The 18850-nt window shown below is 48.8% G+C and overlaps 1 protein-coding gene across 2 annotated transcripts in view; it reads left to right on the forward strand.

The window, feature by feature from the left end:
• The first annotated feature begins 12726 nt into the window (after positions 1 to 12726).
• The window catches only part of DIP2C (disco interacting protein 2 homolog C), a 373359-nt gene continuing 367235 nt past the window's right edge, over positions 12727 to 18850 (forward strand). The window contains exon 1 of one of the 2 annotated variants that reach the window (XM_036408536.2): positions 12727 to 13028. In XM_036408536.2, coding sequence (XP_036264429.1) covers positions 12944 to 13028 — 85 coding nt within the window. In that variant the 5' untranslated portion in view covers positions 12727 to 12943. The remainder of the gene's footprint in view (positions 13029 to 18850) is intronic. The other variant, XM_036408553.2, reaches the window with a different exon arrangement.

Here is an 18850-nt window from a genome sequence, read left to right on the forward strand (position 1 = left end):
TTACAGAGAGGAAGGGAGAGGGATAGAGAACTAGAAACATCGATGAGAGAGATATATTGACCAGCTGCCTCCTGCACACCCCCCACTGGGGATGTGCCCTCAAACAAGGTACATGCCCTTGACCAGAATCGAACCTCGGGACCCCTGAGTCCACAGACTGACGCTCTATCCACTGAGCCAAACAGGTTTCGGTGTAGGTCATCTTTTTTTTTTTTTTTTTTTTTTTTTTTTAAATCTTTTTATTGATTTCAGAGACGAAGGGAGAGGGAGAGAGAGATAGGAACATCAATGATGAGAGAGAATCATTAATCAGCTGCCTCCTGCACGCCCCACACTGGGGATCAAGCTTGTAACCCAAGGGATGTGTCCTGATGGGAACTGAATGGTGACCTCCCGGCTCATAGATTGATGTTCAACCACTGAGCAACACTGGCTGGGCTGTATGTTATCTTTCACAATAAAAATATATAATTGTATAATTAGACTAGCAATGAAAACCAGCAATCACCAGACCATCTTACTTCCTAGAGACAGATTTTTTGTTTGCTCTGCATTTAGCCATTCATACATGTCCAAACCAAGATGGCCATTTTTCCTGTTTTTGTGTGTGTGTACTTCACTATTTCTAAATAAGCTTAAAGTATTGTGTCTTTATTTTTCACTTTCATATATTATGAACTACTAGAGGCCCAGTGCAAGAAATTCATGCAGAGAGGGAGGGGGAGGGAGGAGAGAGGCTGTCCCTCAGCCCAACCTGCACCCTCTCCAATCTGGGACCCCTCAAGGGATGTCCGACTGCCCGTTTAGGCTGATCCTGATGGGAACGGGCCTAAACGAGCAGTTGGACATCCCTCTGACAATCTAGGACTGCTGGCTCCCAACTGCTCTCCTACGTGCCTTCCTGATTACCCCTAACCACTTCTGCCTTCCAGCCTGATCAACCCCTAACCACTCCCCTGCTAACCTGATTGCCCCCAACTGCCCTCCCTTGCAGGCCTGGTCCCTCCCAACTGCCCCTGTTGGCCATCTTGTGGTGACCATCTTGTGTCCATTGGGGGCAGCCATCTTTGACCACATGGGGACAGCCATCTTGTGTGTTCGAGTGATGGTCAATTTGCATATTACTCTTTTATTATATAGGATTATGGACTGTCTAAATCCATAAGAGGGGACACGGCTTTCTTATCTACCTTGTTTTCTCTAGGCTCACATGCACTATTTTCCTATTCTCTTCCTCCCTAACTATATTGCTTTTCGCTTGTGTTGATTTAAAACATTATTTGGCATCTACATTATTATGACTATGTAAATATTATTTATAACCAAAATAATTCAACCTAAACTCCTATCAATGTGTTCTATTAGCTTTCCTTTGTTTTTCTTTTTCCCCTAAAGATATCCCTCCAGAATTCCTCATTCTTTTTCCCCAGTTTGGGCCAGAGTTTACATTAGCATGCTTATAAAATATTTTTCAAAGACTTCTACCAGCCATGACTCAGTTAAGTGATACCAGATTTGCTGTCCACTGAAAAAAACTACAAAATTGGACAATATATGAAACAACCCTTTTCAGGCATTGAAAAATGAGCATCACAGAAGAGAATCTCATGAGCCCAGTGTTGCCCCATCATTGTTCTGGCTTTCAGCCTGGAGGTGCTCTTTCTGCTCTGAGCAGGAAGAGACTGAAGTTCAGGCTTTTGAAGTGGTTGGAATTTGTTGTCAGGGTGTCTGAGGAGGGGGAGTTGCCCGGAGAGCAGTACCAAGAAGTCTGCACTCTACTCGCTGTGGGGCTAAGACCAGGCTGCACGGTGTGTGTGTGTGTGTGTGTGTGTGTGTGTGTGTGTGTGTGTGTGTGAGAAACTCCATAACTGAATAGCGATCACCTGCTGAAGTCTGAAAGCCCAATGCTGACACCATGCAGTGCCAGGTGACATTGGGGTTTTAGCCTAAGCAGCGGAGAGGCCACACTGAAAAATTTGGAATGTAATAGAGATTCCAGAAAGGCCGAACCTAAGAGGAAAGTCAACACTCCACAGTGAGGGACATAGCCTAAAAAGAGACCCATTCCAACACAGAATAAAACCAAGGCTGACAAGACCAAAAGTAATTGCCAATAGTTTCCATTTCTGAACAAGTTCAGCACTTGTGTATGAGGAAGGTGCGATTTTCTCTTTCTACCACATGCCATTCACAGTGTTCAGCATATAATAAAACAATCACTAGATACAAAAAGAAATGGGAAAACGTGAGTCATAGTCAATAGAAAAACACAGTTTTTGAAAACTGGTTCCTGGTTACCCAGATGTTGGGATTAATAAGCAATAACTCTCAAGTGACTATTACAATTATACATGTTTATAAATGAGCAAATGAGGACCCTCAACAGAAAAAAAGATCATTTATAAAAAACAAAAACAAACTCTCTCCCCCCCACCCCATTGCCTCCCTCCATCCTGCTCCCACCTTTTCCCTAGCCCTTTGCCACATTGTCTGGTCATGCATTATGCATGTCCTATATAATAAAAGCCCAGTGATCAAAATAGCAGAACGACCAGGATAACCAGAGACCAGAATGACTGTGGCCCCTCACCCCTGCTGGTCCCACCCTTCACCAGGGCCCCCCACCCTGACCCGGGGCCCCCATCAGGGCAGGCCAGGTAGTCCCCACCTGTGTACTGGGCCTCTATCCTATATAATCCTATATAATGAAGAGATAATATGCAAATTGACCATCACTCCAACACACAAGATGGTCGTCCCCACGTGGACACAAGATGGATGCCAGCAAGGGAGGGCAGTTGTGGGTGATCAGGCCTGCAGGGGAAGGCAGTTAAGGACAACAAGACCTGCAGGGGAAGGCAGTTAGGGGTGACCAAACTGGCAGGGAAGGGCAGTTAGGGGCTATCAGGCTGGCAGGGGAGCAGTTAGGTGTCAGAAGTGGTTAGGGGCAATCAGGAAGGCATGCAGGTGAGCAGTTGGGAGCCAGCAGTCCTAGATTGTCAGAGGGATGTCCAACTGTACATTTAGGTCTTTCTTTGAGGAGTTCCAGATTGGAGAGGGTGGGCTGAGGGACACACCAACATGCACGAAATTCGTGCACTGGATGTCTAGTCCTTTATAATAAAAAGGTAATATGCAAATTGACCCTAACAACAGAATGACCAGAACTGCCACTCGACCAGTCACTATGAGGTGCACTGACCACCTCCCAGTCACTTTCCCTGTCCCTTTCCCAAGCCCGATGGGTTGGGGGAGTCAGGGTTGGGTGGCAGGGGACACAGTGGCACCAGGCCAAGGTCCCTGCTCCCCCAGTCACCCCACACACAGAGGGCAACCTGCAGCAAGGGTGGTGCCAGCCAGGGAACAGGAACAACCAAACTCTTGATCCCTTCCCTCAGCCATCAGGCTCCGATTGCCTGATGGCAAACGGGGAACTGGGGTAGGTGGCAGTGGGGGGTGGGGTCGGCTGTGGACAGCCAGGGAAGATGGTCCTGATCGCAAACCAGGCCTAGGGACTGTACCATGCACGAATTTCGTGTGCCAGGCCTCTAGTGTGCATATAAGTTCATTGGTTAATCTCTTCCTGCTTCCCCCACCCCTTCCCTCTGAAATATGCCAGTTTGTCACATGCTTCAAGGTCTATGGATATATTTTGTTTGTTTATTTTGTTCATTAGATTCCACATATAAGTGAGATCATGTGATATTTGTCTTTCTCTGACTGGCTTATTTCACTTAGCATAATGCTCTCCAGGTCCCTTCATGCTGTCTCAAAGGGTAAGAGATCTTTCTTTTTTACAGCTGTACAGTATTCCATTGTGTACATGTAATACTGTAACAGTATTGGTTGTTTTTATCCATTCATTTACTGATGGGCACTTGGGCTATTTCTAGGTCTTCACTTTGCACAATTGCTTTGTGAAAACTACATGAAAATTCTTCGTGAGCCCACGCAAAGCAAGCAAAGTAATTCTCTTTCTAAATTCTCACCCGAGGAGGACATGCTTATTGATTTGAGAGAGGAAGGAAAGAAGAGCTGGAGAGAGAGAGAGAGACAGAGAGAGAGAGAGATAGAGAGAGAGAGAAAGAGAGAGAGAGAGAAAGAGAGAGAGAGATGAGACAGAAACATTGATCATTTTCCTTCTGTAGGGTCTTGACCAGGAATTGAACCCACAACCTTTCAGTGTATGGGATGATGCTCCAACCAATTGAGTCACGTGGCCAGGGCACAATTAAAGTAATTTTGAACAATTATTTGGCTTACTATAAGATGAAAATAGAAAACAAAAAATAATATTCGTGTACAAAATAAACCCAAACACTCAATCACCTAAGCCCTGACATGGTAGGTTCCTGATCTTCAATCGGGTCTAGTAATAATTAATGTCGTTTTTAAACATTCATTTAAAATCTTGCTTGGCGTTGACTTGTATTGACATAACCTTCAAACACATGGTATCTACAGAACGTGTGAAGTGCAATTAGCAAGTTTTGCTTGAAAAAGTTTGTGTTTGGTTTGGTTTTTGTTGCAAAACTAGGGCTAAGAAGATGGCGGATGAAGAGCATATTCGGCACTGCATGCTTTACGAGTTCCAATTAGGAAGAAAAGCAAGTGAGGCTGCAAAAAACATCTGTAGTGCTCTTGGTCAAGATGCAGTTAGCGCCAGAAAATGCCAGCGTTGGTTTGAGAAATTTTGCGAGGGAAATTTTTCGTTAGATGACAAGGTGGTCGAGGCCATGTGTCCAATTTTGATCAAGAAGCTCTTCAAGCTCTTTTGGTGCAAAATCCTCAAATTACCCAACAAGAGCTTGCGACAACTTTAAATTGTTCACAGAAAACAATTTCCAATTAATTGCGTGCACTTGGCAAAGTCCAAAAGTTTGGAAAATGGGTTCCTCATGAGTTGACCAACAACAACCGTAATCAAAGAGTCACAATTTGCAGTTCGCTCCTCTCTTGTCAAAACCGTTTGCCGTTTTTAGAGCAAATTGTTACCGGAGATGAAGAATGGGTGCTGTATGTTAATTTGAAAAGGCGGCCTCAATGGTTGGACAAAAATGAGGCTCCGCAGCCCACGCCAAAACCTGACTTGCATGCGAAAAAAGTGATGTTGTGTGTTTGGTGGAATTTTAAAGGAATTCTTCATTATGAACTTTTACCATCTACCCAAACCATTACAAGTGCAGTGTATAGTGCCCAATTGGAAAGGTTAGCCCAAGCTTTAAGAGAAAAAGAACCCGCGCTGATTAATTGGAAGGGCGTAATTCTTCACCACGATAACGCACGACCGCATACTGCAAGAATCACTGCTAAAAAACTGCGCCAGTTGGAATGGGAAGTTCTCCCTAAACCTGCATATTCTCCTGATATTGCCCCTTCCGATTACCATTTGTTTCGTTCTTTGCAAAACTTTCTTCTTGGAAAAAAATTTAATAATGAATAATGCCTCAAAAATGCATTGACTGAATTTTTTGCATCAAAATCACAAGAATTTTACATCAGAGGGATTAAAATGCTTCCTGAGCGTTGGGCACAAGTAGTAGAAAACAACGGCAACTATAATGTTGATTAAATTTTGTTGTATTGTTTAAATAAATTCGATTTTAAAAAAGTATTAGAAAACGACATTAATTATTACTAGACCTAATATTAATATGATCTTCCATACAAACCAGCTTCATGGTGGCTTCCTGGTGGATGTGAGCGCCTATGGCCACATGAGGGCTGAGCCATGTTTTTGCTCCGCTGACACGCAGAGCCCGGCGGGAGCCCTTTACAGGCGGTGCTCCACCCCTTAGCGGCTAGTGTCGGTGCTAACGGACCACAGGGACCCACTTTCCTCTCGGGATCGACGGGTAGTGGCCCCCCGTGGCAGGTCAACAACTGAGCAACACAGCGTTACAAAGGTTGGCTGTGCCCCATCCATCTGCGGACTGTGGAGTGCTTCTTCCCTCCTCCCCCGATGTGTTCACTCCCTACAGGTTCTTTTGTATAAGAGCCTGCCTGAACCTCACCTGGGAGCCACCTTAGCTCTCCTCAGTCCATGTGCAGGACCATGAGCATGGTCTGAAGTTGAGGCGCCAGAAATGACTTCGGAAAGGCTTCCACCGCAACCAGGATGTGGATGTCTCTGATGGGCCATCCTCGCCTGTTCCTGCCCAGTCCCATTCTCAAAGCATTAACTCTTAAAGCTCCTGATTCTTGAGGGTGATGGCTGGGCAGCCAAGGCCCTGGAGTCCCTGGGTCTCTCTGAGACCACTATGGTCACCTTCGGACAGTGCAAACTTCACAACCTTTGTTTTTATTTACTTTCATCCAGTGTGGGTGAGCTAGGACAGATGGACTCGAAAACGCTGCTTTTAATTATCTTCACAATAATGAGATTCTGCATTTTACACAATTAAATTTTTTAGACTCCACTCATGAACATGATGGTGGAGTTTTACTTGGCATAGCAGAAGCCATTTAGGAATGCACTTGACTCCGTGTGTGTGTGTGTGTGCGCGTGTGTGTGTGTGTGTGTGTTTCCTCTATTTTGAAGAGATGAGTCTAGATTAAAAGTTTTCTTGGATGATTCTGTTCCACTCTTTGGATTTTGGATGGTGAAATTTTAGTCCTCAACCACTCCTTTCTCTTCTGCTTTAAAAACTCCTGTTTTAAACGCTCAATAAAGCCTTGTATTTTAAAACACTTTGTAAAATTTGAAGAAAAAAAAGCGTATGTATCATTTGTTTCAGCCACTTAATTGATATGAGTTCTGGGAATGACAATTCATTTTAACATTAGCTTAATTATGCCAGACATTAGTCAATCATAATTGGCAAAGAAAATATATCATAAAAACATGATGCAGCCTAAGACCAAACAGGATTAATTGTTGGATGAGAATTTGTTCTGTGCTAATAAAAGTTCACAAAAACTATCATAAATAATTACATTATTGGTAATTGCATATGGACTTATAATAATATTTACAAGAAAATACCCAGGCTGTTTGTCCAGGACAAACCCACACACTGTGTTTCCATTGAGACGTCTTTGCCTCACAGCACTGCCAGGAGAGGTATGGGTACTGTATTAACTAACATGCTGTGGGACTCCTTCCTGCTTCTCTTTTGCTGATAGACAGGTCTTGGTTAGCTAAATAGGTCGGAAAGTTCTTTACTTCCAGAGGATAGTAACGTAGCAGCAAGGCAGGTGCACACATGTTCACTGGACGTGGTCACGTTCACACTCATTCTATATTAATGCTAAAAACGTTACAGAAACGTTAACCATCTCCTGCAGGCACAGAGCAGTTTCAGTCAAAGGTTCAAGCTGCTATCTAAGTTATAAGTAACTGAACCCAAACTTTCTGTGTCAGATTATTCACTTCTAAACATGCTTTAAAACCAGCACTCTACCCAACCTGCATTCCTGATAATCTGGGGAGACCAAAATGAAACATAACCAAAAGCATAAATTGCCAGGCATAGTTCTGTAGGGAGACTGCAGCTTACGAAGATGGTGTCAGGCCCTGGGCGGTGGTTCAGTTGGTTGGAGCATTGTCCCATGCACCAAAAGGTTGCAGGTTCAATTCCCGGTCAGGGCACTTACTTAGGTTTTGGGTTTGATCCCCAGTTGGATCTTGTAGGAAAAGGCAACCAAAAGATGTTTCTCTCTCCCTTCCTCTCTCTTTAGAATGGATAAAAATATATCCTTGGGTGAGAATTAAAAAAGAAAAGAAAATAGAAGACAGTGTCATAATAGGGTTGTATGCACCTTTCCCTCCAGGACTTAGGATATAAGAACTTAACTCTCACTATAGAATTTTGCAACAACTCTTCCTGGTGACTTTGGAAAAGCTTAAAATTTTTCACAAAACTGGAATGCACGGGAGAGATCACAGCATGAATAAATTCTGCATAAATCTGATGGGGAGTGAAATAATCAACTCTTCACAGCAGTGAGGCTCCGGAAGTGAAGGTGTGCCTGGGAGATACTATCTGAGGGCGAGGGCGCTCAGCTGAGGAGCATCGTGTTTCCCTCCCCTTGGCTCATGAATGAATCAGCCGGGCGACGAGGATGCCTTCAGAGTCCACTGGTTGAATCCGGTCCTTTACTATTCTCTTCCGTCCTAACCAGGTTTCTGAAATCTAGGGCCCAGTTAATGTGAGTTACTAAGTTTCACTCAGAACTGGCTTGGAATTCAGTGAAACAGGAAAGATAGAGGTGAGATCCCGTAGGTAGGTTCATAATGGTGACAGGTTACCCAGAGAAGACAGTAAAGCAAGATACAGACAGAGGTCCCCAATCCTAATTTGCATGATGATTGGTTGATTAATTAGCTTTAGGTAGCTGCCCCTCTGTGGAACTCAAAACAATTGATTTCAGAGCTTGTCTGGGTGAAAGGATAGAGGGCCAGAGATAGCTTTCAAGGTCTCATGTTGGCATTTCTCCCATCCACTGGCCTCGGGCCGGCCTCGCCCTGGTGGGCCAGGATCCTCACCGGGTGGCCTTTGTCTGCTGGACACCTGCATGTTTGTACTGTCTCAGGCCCTCTGGGTTTTGTTATGCAAAGCTGGTTTATCTGACAGATTAAACTGTGCTCCAGTGTTAACAAATGCAAAGGATGTGTGACCCCCTCCCAAGCAACAGCCCTGAGATTCTACTGCAGCTTTCTGAAGACAACTGACCACACTTCACAGATGTAACTGTGGCCCTAGACGGTTTGCTCAGTGGATAGAGCACTGCCCTGTGGACCAATGGGTCCCCAGTTAGATTGCGGTCAAGGGCACGCACTTTGGTTGCAGGTTCCTCCCCAGCCTGGGCCCTGGTCCATGCTCGTGCAGGAGACAACCAATTGATGTGTTTCTCTCACGTCTATATTTCTCTCTGACTTTCCCTCTCTCTTCCACTTTCCCTAAAAGGCTATGGAAAAATATCATCATATGAGGATTAAAAAAAGAAGAAAAAGATGTAATTGCGATGATGGAGTGTCCAAGGCAGTGGTCAGCAAACTGAGGCTCTAGAGCCACACTCGACTCTGGCCTCTTGATGTGGCTCTCCCACAAAATGCCACGTGCAGGCACGTACATACAGGCAATTGAAACTTCGTGGCCCATGTGCAGGAGTTGGTTTTCAGCCCTCAAAAGAAATTTCAATCATTGTACTGTTGGTATTTGGCTCTGTTGACTAATGAGTTTGCAGAACACTGGTCTAGGGCTTTGGTGAGATTTTGAGTCAAATAGCCCTTAGCACCCATTGACTCCATTCTAATAAACTTCTCCTGGGTATTATGCCCAACCTAGTCACACATTAGAACCAGGTTTTTATACAAATAGACATACACGACTATAAGTCAGGGATTTCACTAAGCCCTAAGTTCCTTGAGGCTGCCGGACTGCAGCAGAAGAGAGGAGGGCCACGGTCTTCCTCTTGTTCCAGTGCTGGACTGCACTTTGAGAAACAAGATGCTGTTTACGAGAATTGGTCCCTCAACACTGCGGAAGAATTGTAGATAAACCAGCTGCCACATGAGATGCACTGATGACTTACGAATCTGAGTACATCAGTCAGCAAAGAGGTGTGTGATCCCAGAGGTGGGAGAGCATCTTTCCAACCAGATCAGGAAGGAAGGCTTCATGGGAGAAGCAGCATTTGAGCTGAAACTTGAAGGTGTAACATTTAGCATGTGGCCATGTCTCGGGCTGGGGAATAAGGGAGACAGGATGACAAGAAGAAAGAACATGTCTACCAACAGCAGACACAAGAAGTGGCGGACTCTCCACGGAAAACCCAGAATTCTTGAGAACGCAGGTGCATGGCAGGGGGTTGCAAAACGGAAAGTAGAGCGGAAAGCTCTGTGCCAGGGCCCATAAAGCCTTCAGGGTCAAAGCAAGGAGTCTTCGGGTTTGTAGGCAGCGGACCACTGTATAATGCAGAGCCCGACTGTCCCCTACTCAAAGCGACACTTTAGAACACGTGATCCGGTAGCCATGCAGGAAAGATTACAAGGACAAAAACTTAGGGGTGGGGGTGGGGGTGGGGAATGGGGGTGTGTGCTCTGAAGATCCAAATTAGGCAGTGGCCATGGGCAGAAGGAAGGAGAGAGACCATCAGAGAACAGTTGTAGGTAGAAGTTATTGAAGCTTGCTGAAACCGGTTTGGCCCAGTGGATAGAGCGTTGGCCTGTGAACTCAAGGGTCCTGGGTTCGATTCCGGTCAAGGGCATGTACCTTGGTTACAGGAACATCCCCGGTAGGGGGTGTGCAAGAGGTGGCTGATTGATGTTTCTTTCTCATTGATGTTTCTGACTTTCTATCCCTCTCCCTTCCTCTCTGTAAAAAAACAATAAAATATATTGTATACATGCATAGAAGTACAACTAATGGACACAAAACTCTGGGGAGGGAGGGTATGTATGGGAGGGGGGACAGTGTTAAAATATGTACACAGATAATAATTTAATAATTTTAAAAAATAAGTTACTGAAGCTTGATAACAAGCATGGATCAAACATGGGTAACAAGGAGCAAGGGAGAATGAGCAGAGACTGGTGATTGGTGAGTATGAAGATTCTGATTTCTGATTTGGACATGTTTTGAGGACATGGCAGACTTTCCAGATAAAGACATCCATCAGGCCATTGGAAATTCCACGTGTGCACTATCCAATCTACACTCTGCAGTTACCCAAAGACCTGTTAAAATGAACCGGCAGCTCAGAATCTCAGCCTGCTATCGATGTGCTCTTCAATGCAAAATAGTAGTCTTCTTTGGAACCAACCTCAATTATAGCATCTTCTGTAGACGATCGAGGCCCATCTGTGCATTGAAAAGGGAATGTGTTTTCATTCTGGCATCATCCCGCCCCACAGCGGCTTGATCTGCTTGCTGAGTGGAGGGTGCAGTCCCAATTTGATGTAAGGAACCCCGCGCTTTGCTCTGCAGACTGGGGTTTTGAATCCTGGTTCTGCTGCATTTTATTTCTCTAAGGCTTTTCCACTGTAGCACGAGGGGCTGGACTAGAGCCCCTTGAAGGCTCTCTTTGCCAGCGGCCTGCTTATCGTGAAAAGGAGAGAGACAGTGGTGGGGCCAGCAGCGCCCATTGAGTCCATGTTCACCTTTTTCAAGCTTGTCACTGTCAGTTGGCCACTCCTCTCACATGTCCCCACTGAAAAGTCAGATCGATATGAGAAATGCCCACAACTCTCTTAAGTTGCCACAATGGTCAAGTCAGTGGGAAGTACAGCGATGAAGTCTTCCAGGAGCTTACACTGAGGCTGATGAGGGCAATAAAAAATGGCCAGGCAGGACAAGGGCAGCAAGCAGTGGGAACACAGCAGGCAGGAGAAGAACGTTTTCTGGAGTTAACTCTAGGGGTGGATGTAAGGGGTGCGGGCAGGTGGGCGCCCTGGATGAGGGCGCACCCTGAAAGAAAGTGAGAAAGACCTCCAGGAGGTCTTTGGGAGCTCACGGGAGATGCAGTGGGACTGCAGGTGGATGCCAGAAAGAAACACCGATTGGTTGCCTTCCTGTACGCCACTGACTGGGGATCGAAGCTGCAGGGTGACACTCCAGTCAGCTGAGCCACCCGCCGGGCACAAATGCCTACTTTTGAAAGGGGAAAGAATGCCACGGAGCTTCTGGACGCTGACTCTGCTGCAGGGTCGAGTAACCGGTGCAGTGGCTTACGCGGGAAGAGTGGTTACAGGAATGAAAATGAGGTCAGATGCCCAAGACTTTGTCCAGAGAGGAAGACTGAGGAAGACAAAAGTCTCCGAGGACTCTCTGGCCGGGAGAATTAGGACACTGGTGCAGATGGTTAAAAGAAGGCGCTGGCTATAGCGGTGTCTGGGCATCTCAGTGAGGTGATTCAGCTGGGCAGCTGGGGGCATGAGATTGCCTGCCCCAAATGATCACACCCAGAGGCACAGATCTGGTAAACGGAGGGAGGAAGCACAGGAATGGAAGAGAAAAGGGATGGAATCCAGGGCAGTGATGGAGGAGCCCAGGGAAGAGGACCTGCTGAGGACGACAGGAGCCCCCAGCCGGCAAAAGGTGGGTGTTGGGACTGTGCCATTGGGTTGACTGTGCCTTTGGACTGTGCCTTTCAGTTTGACCTGGATGTGGACAGTAGACTTCTCTCTCCTCCAGCCTCCTTTTCGCAGGTGGGGAACAAGGCCCGGCAGATGCTCTGATGAACCAGGCCAGCGGGCTCTAGGAACTTTCTGCTGGCTACTCGCTTCATGGCCCACACTGTTACGTCCAACCCGCCCCAAACAAACTATTCATACAAAAAAAAAAAAAATTCAGCCCATGGAGACCCAGAATACTTGAAGTTTCAACCTGGGAGGCTGGAGGGGACGCAGCAGGTATTTTTTGCCTTCAGCCAGAGGGAAGCCAGGTCCTGGGCGGGGCGGGGAGGGCCCGCGGGACCCGCGGGTGTGCTCCGGGAGCGCGCGCTGAGTTGGCCCGCCCATCCCCGCCCTGGTGCGCGTCCCCATCCCAGTGCGCGTCCCCACCCCGATGCGCGCCCCCGCACCGCACACCACCCGCACGTCCCCGCTCCCACATCTCCCGGCGCCCTCCGCAAGCCCCCGCCCGCAGCCTCCGTCCTGATTGCGCGTCCCCGGCCCCGCGCTCCCGCCCTCCCGGTACCCCGCCTCCGGGGCGCGCCCCAGCCGGTAGCCCCCGCCTTGTTTGCGCCCTTGTGCCACGGCGGCGCGCACCGGGGAGCACCGGGCGGCGGAGCAGCCGAGCCGCTGCGGGACCGCGCCGGGCCGGGGGCGCGCGCGCGGGGGCCGCGGGGGCGCGGGCGCGAGGCCGCCCCGCGGGGCCGCGCGGAGGAGGCGCCGGAGGAGGAGCGCTGCCCGCCGGTGCCGCCGCCGCCGCGCTGTGCGGGTCCGGGATCGCTGGAGCGGCCGAGCCGCGGCCTGAGACAAAGAGGCGGGCGCGGCGCGATGGCGGACCGCAGCCTGGAGGGCATGGCGCTGCCGCTGGAGGTGCGGGCGCGGCTGGCGGAGCTGGAGCTGGAGCTGTCGGAAGGTAACAGGCCCAGCCGGGCCCGCCGCGCTGCCGCCGGGAGGCCGCTGCGGGGCGGGCGGGGAGGCGGGCGGGCGCGTGGTCTCGGGGCGCTGGGTCCCCGCGGTGCGGGTCGCGGCCCCCAGCCGGGCCGCTGCTTGTGGCCGCGGGGCTGGCGCTGCGGCGGGGCCCGGGGCGCGGGCTGGAGGGCCGGCCTGGCGGCCCGTGTCCTTGTGCGCGTCCGCGCGCTGCCCCCGCGGCCCAGGCTGGGGACGCCTCGCGCCGCCCGGCCTGCGGTGGGTGCCCCGGCCTGGTTCTGATGCGAAACTTGCCGCTGGTCTTGGGGGTTTGAACCCCGAGATGTGCCAGCCATCCATCCCGGTTTTACTACGGCCCGGCCCGGGGAAGGCTGCGCTACTATTGTTCGTGTTGGGTGTTGTGATGCGAAAAGGGTGGGAGACTCGCTAACCTCCTACCTCTCAGGCCAGGTTCCCCGCCCGGCGCGGCGCGCCTCCCTCGGGTTTGGAATCGGTGACAGATCCGCTGCCGTGATTTCACGGGGTGTTATGGACGGCTTCGTATGTGCTCTTAATGACGGGATCATGTGCTCAACTGTCATAAGTTTAGATCGGGCTTTGCTATGCCTTAAAAAAAAAAGCCACTGAAGTTCCAGAATGATCATGTTTAAATATCTGTTGGGTATTCACCCTGGGAAGGCCACTAACGTGCCGGGGTGGGGTGGGGAGGGGCCGGCTGTCTCGGATTTATATTTGGAGCAGTGCAGCGTGGTGAACTTTGTGTGTGTGTGTGTGTGTGTGTGTGTGTGTGTGTAACGGTTTTGTGAGGGCCGGCAGCCAGAAAGTAAATCCATTCGTGCCAATTTCATCAGCAGGGAGGAGCCGATGTTGACTTTATGCTTTCCTCCTTAACACTTGCAGGGTGCAGGAGGGAATAAAGGAGGGGGTTGTGGCATATAGTGTTAGCCGCCTTCCCGGTTGCCCATGGACTATGTCTCTGTGTCACATCTGGGGTTCTGCAGGGCATCCCAGGGATCTGTCATGTTAAACAGCCCCGTAGCAGAAGGAGGCTGCTTCCTGGACTCAGTGCTGAGCAGACACGGTTGGAAATGTGAAGGCGTCGCTAGTACCCCAGAGGGCCCGGAGGTAGGCCACACAGAGTGGGCCCACAGGGGAACACGGTTGAGATGTACAGCGATGGGTAAAGTGTGTGCCGGGGACGGGGCTCGAGGGGCTGAAGTCTGTGTCAGAGAACATTTGCCGGAGTTATTTGGTTGTGTCGATGCTCACTCACATGGGTTTTCTCCTTCACTCGTCAGCCCCTCGGAGCTCTGGTCTCTCGTCCTCACCGCTGTTGTGTGATTCACAGCACCCATCACTCATGCATCATCCCCAAAATAGCAGTTCTGCTCTGTCTGCATCCTGGGAAGGTCAAGGGTCAGCACCCTATCTCTGTTAGCAAAGGGGAGCGAGCCCCTGAACTCCACAGCACGGCTCCCCTCCCGCTGTCCGCCTGGAGATAAGCTCATACTTGCCTCTCTGAATCTGGGACAGCACTCCGAATGGGCGTCCTGGCCCCCTCCTGGTGCCGGGAGCGCTCCCTTACTGTCCCTTACGAACGTGTCCATGGGGCGCACTCACCTGCTAGAATGACACTCACCTGCCACCAGCTGTCGCTCTGGGAGATGGAGGAATATCTTCCTGCCGCCCAGAGGACGGCAAAGCCACTTTAGAGCAACGTGCGCGCTCAGCCCTGTTCTCTGAACAGATTTTATGAAAGGGCTTAATGAATTTCTTATTGAGTGTCTGGGCAGAGAAAGGGATGTGTGTGTCTGCATTCAGGAAGCGCATTATTGTTTTTCTTTCTGTGTAAACCTTGCTAGGCCTGGCCTGAAGCATGAAAGAATCAGGGGTCTGTGGCATCGGCTGTTACTCAGCTCATGCTCTGCTTTGCTCATGTAGCCTCGGCCCCTCTGTGCCACCCCCGCCCCCTTGTCTTGCTTTGTCCCCGCTGAGATGATCGCTGAGATGATAGAGTTGCTCTTTAAGGTCATTGGGAATTTCAGGTCTTAGAAGCGCATAAGTGGTTTTACGGGACTAAATGAGATGAACCAATTTGTTTCCCAGTGTTGCTTAGGAGAAACCAACGAGTGGAAGGATCGGAAATCTGTATCACTTTACGTTTTGGAACTTAACAGGTGCCCCAGCATACCCACGTCCAAAGTGAAAAGTTAGAACAAGCCTTAATGCTGAATTACTTAAATCTATTGCTTTCACATTTTCTCCTCAACCAGGACTCATGGGGGGAGGATTCTTTAAATTAGGTTTCATGGAAATCTCGGAAAATACTGTGGAAACATGTGGAATTTTCAGCACTTGGTTCCTACGGAGGAGGATGGAAAAAACAGTTCCGTTTCAAGCACATCACCTCGGTTGAAAAAGCAGAGTGGACTGTATTCTCTCAAAGTTCTTAAGTGGCCTGCGGGCGGTGAATGGCTGCTCATTTTGGGTTGTCCTGTCTGCTGGGGGTTGTTATAGATGCTAATACTATTTTATCTTTGGGGGCCGGTGCCTGCAGAACTCAGGGTTTTGCTCTCCTGCTCTGCTGGCTGCCTCCTTGTTCAGCTCCGCTGTTACCGCCCAGTGCCCCCCTCACTGGGGGAAGCCAGCTCCTCTCCCTTCGAACCGCCTCGTCAGCAGCGAACTGCAGCTTTCCAGGGAGATGTGGCCGCAGCCCCTCCCGTGGGCGTTGCTGCGGGGTCAGGGATTGCGGGTCTGCTCAAATACTCGGGACTGAATGTGAGACGGAGAGGAAGCCGGCCAGTGCAGGGTGCCAGGTGGAGTGGCCGACACCCCTTTTCCTAGATCATTCTTTCTTTCCTTCTTTTGGCGTTTGGGATCTTACATTTTCCTTCTTGGCTTTAAGAGGGCCCTCCCCCCATAAGTTCATTAATAAGTGAATAAACATTTGGCTTAAGGGATAACTTTAAATGGGAATACCAAAGTAGAGAGGAAACAGAACTTCTCAGAGACAGACTTGTCTTTAAAACACTCTTTGCTGGTTGACATTGAGCAGTCAGCGTCTCTGTGGACTGAGGATGCTGGTGTCTGGGGCTCTGCGTGCCCGGGCTGGCAGCCGCAGGAGGCCCTCGCCCCAGGAGCGGCTGGGTGCCTCTGCCGGGGGACCCAGGGACGTGGCCTGTGACACACACAGCCTGCGAAAAACTTGTTGTTTGCACAAGAGACGCCTTTACAAAAATACATGGCACGTCAAACCCTTTGTGGCTTTTTAGTTGTTAGGATAACTACTTACCTCCTACCTTCTGCTTATGGGCGTTACTCAGCTCATGCTCTGCTTTGCTGATTAATATGCCACATTACTTTAACTGTTCATTTTATTCCACCAGAGAGTCCAACTTGAACATTTTCTTAGTACGAATCTGCTTGAGGAAGGAGGTGAATTCTAACTTAAATGTCAGCCTTTGGTCAAGGAACCAATAATTAAAAAAAGAAAAAGAAAGAAAGAAAAAGCAGATGAGCAGCGCACAAGCAGCATGCACATTCCTGTCACCAAAGCGTAAGATCTTCAGGAGATGGCATTTGGAAGGCATGGGGACTCAGGGCAGGGGTGGGGGACGTGGAAGACTTGGGAAGTTGTCTGGTTTGGCCCTGCCAAGGCATTAGGGCTGAGTTCATTTAACGTTTGACCAAATACAGGAGGCTAATTTTTAAGTTGACGATTTTGTATGGCCCTCAAATGATGTTATAAATATCCAAATGGCCCTTGGATAAAAAATCCCCTGATGGAGGGGGAGGCATTTTCAGAGCTATCGGGCCCCAGATAACAGACACACTTAGCTCTAAACTCGAGTTCTGCCTCCCCCCCCCCCCCCCCCCCCCACTTTCCAGCCCCTGTTCTTTCCTTGGGGGTCCCTGGAAGTTAACAGCTCTGTGGAAGCTTAAGGCGTAGGACCACCTTCCGAGATCAGTAAGCAAAGACCCAGCTGTCTCTAATGCCACCCAAACTTTGTGTATATTCTCCTCCTTGAAAGGAAACAGTTGATTCTGGAAAACAAGTGTGTAAAAAAATTTTCCCCCCCACAGAGCCTCATTGATAATTTGTTGTAAGTGGGCGAGGAAGAAGGGAAGGGGTCAGCAGAGGGAGGGGAATAGAAGCTGTGGGGCACCCTGAGCCACTCCAGCTGGAACCAGATCTCAGGATAGATACAAAACGTGTGTACTCCGTTTCACCCACCTCACCCATAGCCACAGGTATCAGGGTGAATGTGGCGGAGTACCCGGCCTGATGCATGTAAAATATTGCTACCTGCCTTAAAAGTATTTATAAAACGAAAGCATTGATATGTGTGGGATTTGAAGTGGGTGGACTTGAATTCTACGAGTTTTTCAGAGTTATGGAAATCGTTCCATTTGAAAGTTCTTTTCTCTAAGAATTAATATAGGTGTCAGATTTAGCCAGGAAGCCAAGGAAAGTAAACACACACACACACACACACACACACACACACACACGTTAAGGCATAGATCTGTAACATTGCTCCCAATGCTTGTAGGATATTTGCAGTGCTGTGCTCAAGCTTAGATCTGAACTTTATATGAGGTTAAAGCCTTAACAACAACTCTATTTTGTTTTAGACCGGGCCCACGGGTTTTATATTCTTGTTATGGTTTGAGGCTACAAGCTGTTGGATGCTATGAGTCACTTCTTGTCTTCCTCCTCCCAGCCTTCTTCAAACGGCTTGCCTCTTTTTTTAGAGCTGATTTTTTAAAAAGCAGTGATTTAGGGGATGAGTAGTATAGCATTCTTCTGAATTGCGAAGAGAATGTACCGGATCATCTCGGTTTTGATGTCATGTATGTGGCCTGACTCACCAGTCCAGCTCCTAGTCATATCAACAAGATCATTTCTAATTCTCCTGATAATTACTCAGGCACCTTAAAAAAAGAAAGAAAAAAGCCGGTTCTTGGTGCAGTGACTCGATTTAGTTTTGCTCATCAGTATTTATCCTGAGAATCAGGGACATGTCATCAGCTGTATCTCGGACAGTGTCTCGTGTGACGTGATTGGTTTCCGGCCACTTTTCATTGAGTCGGTGCTCTCCTGGCCCTCCAGCTTCTCTCTCCTACACCTCTCCTTTCACGGTTGCTGACTGTATCTTTCTTTTGTGATTTTTTTGGTGTCCCGGACAAAGGTTGCCTACTCATGTTGCCAGTGCTCTGTCCTTTCTGCTAAGAGCGTCACAAACTGGTCACGTCTCAAAAGAAGTAGTAATTGCACCAGTTTGTTCCTGATGATAATAAATAGGGATCTCAGAGAGGCGAGGCAACCTGGGGTTCCCAGCTGGGTAGGGGCTGGGGCGCAGGAGCCAGTGTGACAAGGAATGGGGTTTCTCACTTCTGAGCATATGGACACTGTCCTTCTGTCTTGTGGTCCCAATTGGGGTATTCATTTTTTAAAATATATTTTTATTGATTCCAGAGAGGAAGGGAGAGGGGGAAGAGAGAGAGAGAGAAACATCAGTGATGAGAAGGAATCATTGATTGGCTACCTCCTGCACACCCCTTACTGGGGATTGAGCCCACAACCCAGGCATATGCTCTGATCGGGAATTGAACTGAGCCCTCCTCGTTCATAGGTTGACGCTCAGCCACTGAGGCACACCAGCCGGGCTGGGTATTCATTCTAATAAGCCTTTGAGACAAATGGAGTGGGAGAATACCGAGATACTGAGTTGTAAAAGTCAAAATTACAACAAGCAGACTTTTCTTTTGGGTGGGGGGAAGGGAGGGTTTGCTATTTAGTTTTTT

The sequence above is a fragment of the Pipistrellus kuhlii genome, unplaced genomic scaffold (assembly GCF_014108245.1).
Source record: "Pipistrellus kuhlii isolate mPipKuh1 unplaced genomic scaffold, mPipKuh1.p scaffold_m20_p_1, whole genome shotgun sequence".
NCBI lineage: Eukaryota > Metazoa > Chordata > Mammalia > Chiroptera > Vespertilionidae > Pipistrellus > Pipistrellus kuhlii.